The 9,179-nt window shown below is 45.1% G+C and overlaps 1 protein-coding gene across 1 annotated transcript; it reads left to right on the forward strand.

Moving 5' to 3' along the window:
• The first annotated feature begins 1,098 nt into the window (after positions 1-1,098).
• On the forward strand, positions 1,099-8,896 carry Ndufc2 (NADH:ubiquinone oxidoreductase subunit C2). The gene is made up of 3 exons (NM_024220.2): positions 1,099-1,453; positions 7,962-8,105; positions 8,715-8,896. The coding sequence occupies exons 1-3, from the start codon at positions 1,285-1,287 to the stop codon at positions 8,762-8,764; spliced, it is 363 nt and encodes a 120-aa protein (NP_077182.1). The 5' UTR covers positions 1,099-1,284; the 3' UTR covers positions 8,765-8,896.
• The last annotated feature ends 283 nt before the right edge of the window (positions 8,897-9,179 follow it).

A 9,179-nucleotide genomic window follows, 5' to 3' on the forward strand; every position in this document is an offset into this window, starting at 1 on the left:
TGATGAAAAACCTTGAGCAAATCTCAAAAAGAAATAAATAACTTCCAGTTCAGACCAGTGTTGGACAAAGATACAGGGAAAAGAAAACCATTTCAACTTGCTAATTACATGGTAAAGTTAGGTAGATTCCCAGACCGTATAAATAGTCTCCCTTTCTCTTACTCAACCCCGGTCTGCGCAAGCTGATGCAACTGTATTGCTTTTATGTATTGTCTGTCTGTTTCATCTATTTTAGGCAGGGACTTGTGTACCCAAGAATGACATACTGCTTGCCAACTGCTAGGATTACAGGCACCACTACGATTTTAAGAGAGATTTGCTCACATGCTCCATTGCTTTTATCTGTGTGTCTCACTGGATTTTCCTCAAAGAGTACAAGTATTGAGGAATATCCCCGCACTCGACTCTTAGCTGGTATTTAGTACTCCTGTCTTAGAAGCATATACATTTTCAGTATCAGGAAGGGCTTTCCAAAGGGAGATGTTCAAGTACGGAAAGTCCTTTATTTTAGGTGAGCGGAAAGAGACTAGGCAATCGCTTGATAGAACTTTAGGAATTCCTTCTTTCACTCCTTAATCCGTTGGGGAACACTTCTCTCAGCCACGTACATAGACCTGAAGGCCTAGGGGGAACCATTTTAGCAGACTATCGCCAGAACTGAATCTCAAGGTTAGGGTAAATGATTCGCTCCTGACCTCCGAATACCCTGGTGCTGACCTTACCTTCATTTTAGGCTTTGGGGGTGGGGGAAGTAACTGCAAACGAACTGCTGGAACCCCAGAAAGCTTGCTTTTATAGGCTTTAGATAAATGAACTAGCCATTATGACCACTTGTAGATGTTGATTTTTGGATGCTAAGATAATGTTTTCTGAAGAGCCATAGGCCTGGGGGCAAGTAAGTGAGAGACAATTTCGATTGTGGTAACTGGACTACATACATACATACATACATACATACATACATACATACCAATGTTTCCTAGCCTTTGCCCACTGTGGGTTATTTATTATAACCCCCCCCCACACACACACACACACACACACACACACTACAATGTCAGCGCAAGCCTTCACGCGTTGTGGGCCACTTAGAAGCCCGGAACCTCGCGTGCAGAGGTTGCTAAGGCTGAGCGCACAGGGAAGCTTTTGGGTGCTGCACCGCCGTACGCAATGCCCTTCAGCCTAGAGCGCGGAGGAGGACGGTAGCTCGGTCACGGCGTTTGGAGTCGTTGTTTTTCCTATAGTTGGAGTCGAGGTCAAACCTCTCGTGGAACCTGCCTCAAGATGATGAACGGCCGGCCGGGCCATGAGCCCTTAAAATTCTTGCCGGACGAGGCCCGGAGCCTGCCCCCGCCCAAGCTGAACGACCCGCGGCTTGTCTACATGGGCTTGTTGGGCTACTGCACGGGCCTGATGGACAACATGCTGCGGATGCGACCGGTGATGAGAGCAGGTGAGGGCTGCGGGCGATCCCGCTCGGACGAGGAGCTGCAGGGTTGCCCGCTGAGGTCATCTGTGCTCTACGAGGCCTTCCTGCCTAGCTGGGGGCGCCTGGCTCTCCCAGGGCGTGCATCCCCTCTCGGGTTCTCAGCGCCAAGAGTAGCCACATTGAAGAAAACCAAGTGCAGTGCAATGGGGACTTCTAAACCCCACGGTTAAGTCTGCGAAGGACTCAAGAAGGGCTCCTCACAGTTCGCGTTGTACTTCGTGCTAAACGGTTGCCCAGCCCATTTCTCTCAGACGTGAGAAAGTATTGTACTGACGAGAGCACGAGACCCAAGCAGAGTTAAAGCACCTTGCCCACGGTCTAGTTAAAGAGAGGAGCTTGTGTTGTGTTGGTGTGTGCTTAGAACCAGAGCTTCTCAGAGTTGGAGTGCATAGAAATAATATACAGTTAAAATATTGGTTTGATTCATAAGGTCTGGGGAGAGGACTAATGTGGACAAAACTCCAGACGCTACTACTGCCCTTATTCTGGAATAGGAGACTGTCAATAAACTAGCAAGCTGTATATTCTAGTTTGTCACTGGCTTCTGGTCACGATTGAGAATAGCTTAGCTTACACAATGTAGCTGTGCTAAGAACTGTAGAATTCCAAAGATACATGTAGAAGCAAACTAACTGTCTTTGTTATAGTTATTCTTTATATGGGGGGGGGGGTAGAGGGGAGATAACAACCTGAATTAGTTCTCTCTCCAATACCGTGTCAGCCCTGGGGATTGAACTCCCCAAGTCAGACTTGGTGGCAAATGTCTTTATCATGTCACTAGATGTGAACTTAACTTTGAATATCAAGCAAGAGTTAAAAGAACTTCGTATGTCTGGGGGTGGGGGTGGGGTGTGCAAGGCGTTCTGAAAGTGGGTGAATTTGATTACTTAGCTGCAAGATTACAGTGATAAGGCTGCAGAGGCTATCAGACGAGGGCAGTTTATTCTCTGGGTGGGGAAGACATGAAAACTTTTGAGAACTGAGGAAGTTCAGTGGTGAGGGTCAGTTTTGTCAGCAATCTAAACCATCAGTTGGCGCCAAGGACCACAGCACAAGAATGCTAATGAAATGGTTCCAGCCACTAGGACTCATCCCAGCTAATCGTCTGTGTTAGACATGAAGGTCAGCATCCATGACATCCTAGGGTCACTGGTCACTAGTCCTCAAATACTATTGGAAGCCAATATGTCTTGGAAATGCTCGTTCTCTCTCTCTCTGTCTCTCTGTGTGTGTGTGTGTGTGTGTGTGTGTGTGTGTGTGTGTGTACACTCACACACACGTGCACGTGTGTGTCTGATCATGCCTAAGCTTGTCGTTTGGGAACTACATGGTTTTATTTCATTGTTTCCTGCCTGTGTCACTCTGGCGAGTCATGTGTCAATCTGCCAGTCTCCTCATCTACCAAGTGAGAATCCTTGTGTATTCGTTGTGACGGTTCAGTGAGTTCTGTGGATTAGGTACACAACACACAAAAGGTGCTGAGTGAGGGGAACTGACTGGACTTCTCTGCCAGACCTTGGGGTTGTACATCCTGAGTATGGGAGAAGAACTGACCTTTAGAAGCCAGTCAGCCAGAAATACAAATCATTGTGTTGCTGGTCTTGGAGTGGTAGATGCATGCTTTGATAGAGATGGCATGATGGCACTTTGAGAGGGTGAAAGCGGTACAAATGTGAGGAAGAATGTTCTGCAGGTGGTACAGACAGGCTGCAATGTGGACTGTGCTATTTAGTACCGCCTTATTGCTTCCAGGGCCTGGAGAAGGGCATATGCTTTGTGCCAGGCATGGTGGTGCATGCCTTTAATCCCAGCACTAGGGAGGCAGAGGCAGGCAGATCTCTTTTCGTTTGTTTTGCCTGGTCTACAGTGTGAGTTCCAGGCCAGCCAGGTTATACAGTGAGTGAGACCCTTTCTCCACAAAAAAGAAGAGCGTGTGCTTTGGGGTGTGATGCTGTGTCTCCCCAACTAGTGATTTAATTCCAAGGAAACTCGATGTTTCTGTAAGAAATGAAGTAATTTTAGACAGCAGTCAGGACGAGAGTCAGAATTCCTTGAGCATCCTTACTGCTCTGGACATAGCCGTGCTGGAGCCTGTTTCCTCTACAGTATTTCCTGAACACATACTGTGTTGGTCTAACTCAGTGTTCTTAAGCCTTCTCTACTTACAGCATATTTCTGTCAGTACATTTTTATGTAACCCCCAGTATATAGGAGTTTTTTGTTGTTTTGTTTGTTTGTATTTTGTTTGTATTTGAGACAAAAATCTCAATATGTAGACTAGGCTGTTGTGGAACTCAGAGGAATCCTCCTGCCTCTGCCTCCCACGTGTTGAGATTAAACTTGCTCACCACCATGGCTGGCTATATTTTAAATAGATATATAAAGCAACATTTACTGAAAGTAAATCATAATGCAGTTTATTTTAAAACAGTTTTTTTTTAGTCAGTCATAAGTTTTCTGCATTAGATTTCTCATCACTGTGATAGGATATCTGGATAAAGCTGCCAAAAGAAAGGAAAGGCTTGCTTTAAAGGATTCAGAAGAAAATGTAGCAGCTGGGCCTAGTGGCTCACACCTTTAGTCCTTGCACTCTGGAGACAAGACAGGCATTTCTATGAGTTTGAGGCCAGCCTGGGCTACATAGTGAGTTCCAGGATAGCCAGGGCTACATGATGATACCTTGTCTAGGAAAAAAACGAATGAGGAAGTGCCATGGGTGCGCACACGCACGCACACACACACACAGAGAGAGAGAGACAGAGAGAGAGAGAGAGAGAGAGAGAGAGAGAGAGAGAGAGAGAGAGAGAGAGAACTTGAGCATTTCCAAGACATATTGGCTTCCAATAGTATTTGAGGACTAGTGACCAATGACCCTAGGATGTCATGGATGTTGACCTTCATGTCTAACACAGATGATTAGCTGGGATGAGTCCTAGTGGCAGAGTAACACAAGAGAGTGCTAAATCTGCATGTAGTCTTTCAAATCGAGCATCAGACTTATATAGTCATTACAGAAGAAAACATGGAAGTTAGGTGATACATCAGCCAAGATACATTGAGGTTGTCATCTGATGCACAATGACTCTTTACACAAAACTGAGAAATGCATACATAAAGACTAGCAGGAACCAGGCAGTGGTTACAACTGAGATAAAAAGGGGCCCTATGGCTATCATAAGAACCAGCTGTGAGGATTTTGCACCCTAGTCACAATTCTAGTCTATTGTATAACCCACCACCAGGGGTCCCTTAGTAAGCACCTAATTATGCTATTCCTCTGGGCCTTGTGAAAACTTGCACTTGGGGAGTTCTGCTCTTGCTAACCTTTTCATGAATAATACAGTACTCTAGTTCCTCCTTAAACCACAACCCACCTTTCCTAGACCATTGTAAATCCCTGCATATGGGAGTAACTCGGCTGTAATTCTGAGTACCTGTGGGGAACCTCCAGGAGACCAATTACCATGAAATTTTTTGCCCCAGGACATTTTGTGCCTCAGGACCTCAGCCAAGCTTTTGGACTTGTCACACAGACTCTACTGGAGTGGGTGTGACAAGGAAGAAAAAGAAAGGGGAGGAGGGGTAGTCACCCTATGGGGGTGGCTCACATCTGAACAGATCAGGAAACATAGATGGGACAGGACTTGGGGTCAGGTTATAAGACCTCTGGCCCTCAAAACCAGAGACCCAGGTAGAGCCAACCTCCTAAAGCTCCACAGCCTCCCAAAATAGGGTCACCAACTGGGAACCAAATGCTTGAGTGGAGGACATTTCACATTTAAACCATGATGTACAGTAACGAGTGTGACCCATGTTTCTTGGAGACTTGAGGGAGTGGCAGAGGAAGTGAATGGTGGGCTTTGGACTGAAGCCTTGGAGAGTACTTAGCATTCTACAGATAGTGATGGAATATTTTAGCAGTGAAGTAAACTTATACCAGTCTTTTTTAAGTTTGTAGAAAATACTAAATAAAATGTCTTCTTATTCTATTCCTGTCATCTGTGTTTTAAAACCCTGGCTGATAACTCCTTCAAGTTAGTTGGTTATAAAGTCTAAAATTAAATGTTTGTTGATTTTTAGCGTGACAATGGTAATGCACTGTATGTAAATGGCATAATGGCTTCCATGTTTAGGTTCATCAATAAAGGAAAGAAAGGGAAAGTGGTTGTGGAGGGAAATCCCAGAGAGAAGGAAGCTGAGGGGATGGGAACCTGGAGAACAGCTAAGCTATGCCGTTAGAGTGTGGGGACCTACAGCATGTGTGAGTCTTCTGCTGAGACTTGGGGGTCACGGTAGAGCCTGGTCTTTGTGTAGCTCGGTCGCTCAGTGGAGGGCACGGGACACTGCTCAGAGAACCAGTTTGGGGAATTAGTGGCTGCAGCTCTAGACTGAAGAATATCGTGTAGGGATGGAGAGATGGCTCAGCGATTTGATTTCCAGTATTCACATGATGGCTCACAAATGCCTGTAGCTTGAGTTCCAGAGGGTCCAATGGGGAGTTGGGCCTGCACAGGCTTTTACATGTGGTGCACATAAGTATATACTTCACTCTCACACACACATAAAATAAAAATAAATATTTTTAAGAGACTATCTTACTTTTATTGCTTTTTCACATTTTCCAGACCACCTTTATATACATTTTATCTTGGTTTGTATATTACTAGAACGAGAAAGATAGAGTAGGTATGTTGTTGTTGTTTGTTTGAGACAGGGTTTCTCTGTGTAGCTTTGGCTGTCCTGGAACTTGGTCTGTAAACCAGGATAGCCTTGACCTCACAGAGACCCACCTGCCTCTGACTCCCAAGTTCTGGTATTTGCCACCACTACCCATCATGTATTTTCTCTTTGTAGAGATAGTAAATTTACTTGCCCAAAGGCTTCATTACTTTAATAAATATACATTAGGTGTTAAATGCTGATTGGTATAGCCAGATGAACTAGATGTTGCTTGCCCTAATGGTAGAGACAGGAACAAATTATGGTACAACTTATAAATGAGTTCACCTTGTGGACTCCACAAAATAGGAAACCATTGTAGAGGTATTGATATCGGAAGCTATAGCATGATGGTGCAGTTGCTGGGCACAGCAGTAACCAGCATGTTGGTGGGTTTTTGTCTAAAAACTGTTTTATTGGGTTTTACTATATCTGCCTCCTTCCAACCCTTATTCTACCCTAATCCCTTCCAACCCACCAACACCACTTAGGAGTGAAAACAAAGGTTAGAGAGTGTGGACCCCTATAGGCTACTTCCTGCTGCTAATGGGCATGGGGTTCCCTGGGACAAGTCCAGTTTTTGTTGTCGGATATCCAGCAGTCCAGCAACTGGGCAATCCATCAATAGCGAGTGCAGCAGCAGGAGGGAGCAGCAGCTGCCACAGACCCTTTTGGGGCTCTTGCATTTTACCCTCTCCTGAGTCCCCAGAATTAAAACTATCTGCAGCTGTCAAAAATCACGCCCCCCAGAGCACAAGGCAGTCGTAGTTAACAGCTGTGGACAATCTGAAGCAGCCCATACCCCACACCTGGGGTTCAAACAAAAACATAACTCAGGGTGTTTGTTTGTTTGTTTGTTTTGTTTTCTGAGACAGGGTTTCTCTTGTAGCCCTGGCTGTCCTGGAACTCACTTTGTAGACCAGGCTGGCCTCGAACTCAGAAATCCACCTGCCTCTGCCTCCCAAGTGCTGGGATTAAAGGCATGCGCCACCACGCCCGGCTAACTCAGGGTTTTTAAGAAACCACAATTCAAAATTTCCAGAGTCAAAATTTCCATCTTCTCCAAAAGGTATTTGAAATATCTTACCAAGAAATAACCTTAAGAAGAATAATCTCCGTGATTGGCTACATGTGGTCGCATCTGACAAGGAGACTTACGAACTTCGTTATTTCCAGATTAGTCAAGATGAAGATGGTTCAGAGTCTGGGGACTAATTGGCCTTTGCTTGTAATACAATGAAAGTATTCTAAAGAAATATAAAATTGGACTTTATGAGAAAATAAAAGTCATTTCACTCTATTAAAAAAAAAAAAGAAACCACAATTCTCACCACACCTGTACATGATATTTCACGGAGAACGTTAGGGTGAGGGATAAAGGGTGAGCAGAAAGCCGGATCAGAGCAGGTGGCTCTGGCCTGGAAGGGGTACACTCGCTGTAGGGGGGAAAGAGTCTGGGACTCGGGGTCTGAGTGTGGGAAAGGCTGTAAAATGAAAGCGTGCTCAACTCAGTGGTGAACAGCACTGCTCTTCTGAGATGGAGAAAGGTGCAGAGAGGCAAGACCTGAAGTGCAAGTCCCAGCCTAGGCTCTGTGGACCCTGGGGGGGGGGGGAGGAGGGGGAGGGGAGGGGTTCTTTTTTGTTTGTTTTGTAAAGAACATTAGCAAGAATACCATAAGAAGCTGGGATGTAACATAAACGTAATTCTCTGTGCACTCTGACTGATGGTTTGCTTTGGGTTTTGTAATTCCAGGTTTGCACCGCCAGCTTCTGTTCGTTACGTCCTTTGTCTTTGCTGGATACTTTTATTTAAAACGTCAAAACTATTTGTATGCTGTGAAGGACCATGACATGTTTGGTTATATAAAATTACACCCAGAAGATTTTCCTGAAAAAGGTATCTCGTGTTAATTGAAAATGAAAAACCGCTTGTTTACTTTGTCTCATTCTCCCTGGTTAAGGGCTCAGGTACTGGCTGCTTGCGTGGCCTCAAACATGTTCTTCTGGAGCCTTTTATAAGAACACATCCATTCAGAGGCCCCGCCTCGGCCTACCGTAGCGCTGGGGCCTGAGCCAGCATGGATTAGGGGAGACACGGCATTCGGCAGGTCTCCATCAGTAAGATGAGTCCCGATGGCCTTTCTCTTTCAGTATAGCCCTATTTATTTACTTAAGCCATCACCATGGTTATTACTTTATGTGTTTGGATGCGTGCCTGCATGTGCGTCTGTATACAGTGTATATACTTGAGGAGGCCAGAAGAGAATGTCGTATCCCTTGGAAGTGGAGTCACAGACAGTTGTGGCAGCCACAGACACTCTGGGAGTGGAACTGGAAGAGTGCACCCTGACCCTAGCCTTTATTTGTTTATGTTTTGAATGCTGAAGCCTAAGCCCAGGGCCTCAGACACTCAGCACATGTTCTGCCCCTCAGCCACATCCCTAGCCCAAGAAATAGAATTTTTAAAGTATAACTTTAAAATGAATATTTTATGATTCTTTCACAGAGAAGAAAACCTATGCTGAAATTCTTGAGCCATTCCATCCAGTGCGTTGAAGTTTTCAAAAGGCTTGTTCCTGTTCCTCTTCACCACAACCTGAATATTTTCTGAGTTTTATGGGATTTTCTGTGACAGTGAAGTTTAGGTTAAGATGTTAACACTGTTATTAAAATAGTTATTACAAATCATCTGTTCCTTTCCTGGTTCTGCTTATTTTAATTGTGTGTGTACAGATGGGTGTGTGCACATATGCAGGCTTGTGCAGATTTATACACTTGAGTATCCGAGGAAGCCAGAAAAGAGTACTAGATGCCCTGGAAATGGAGTTTCTTGGTGGGTGTGAGCTGCCCAGTGTGTGTGCTTGGAACTGAATTCCAGTCCTTGTAAGAGCAGTATTGTGGGGCAGTGGACCTTGCCACCAGACAGAGGAACTGGTAAGGTTGCAGCAAGTTCAGGACCCTGGTAATACTC

The sequence above is a fragment of the Mus musculus genome, chromosome 7 (assembly GCF_000001635.26).
Source record: "Mus musculus strain C57BL/6J chromosome 7, GRCm38.p6 C57BL/6J".
Taxonomy (NCBI): domain Eukaryota; kingdom Metazoa; phylum Chordata; class Mammalia; order Rodentia; family Muridae; genus Mus; species Mus musculus.

What these genes read in the sequence shown, in the direction of transcription:
- Ndufc2 (NM_024220.2), top strand. Translation starts at nt 1,285, where the DNA reads ATGATGAACGGCCGGCCGGGCCATGAGCCCTTAAAATTCTTGCCGGAC. An exon ending in GCGACCGGTGATGAGAGCAG is followed by an intron (nt 1,454 to 7,961) that starts GTGAGGGCTGCG and finishes TTGTAATTCCAG; the next exon opens with GTTTGCACCGCCAGCTTCTG. An exon ending in AGAAGATTTTCCTGAAAAAG is followed by an intron (nt 8,106 to 8,714) that starts GTATCTCGTGTT and finishes ATTCTTTCACAG; the next exon opens with AGAAGAAAACCTATGCTGAA.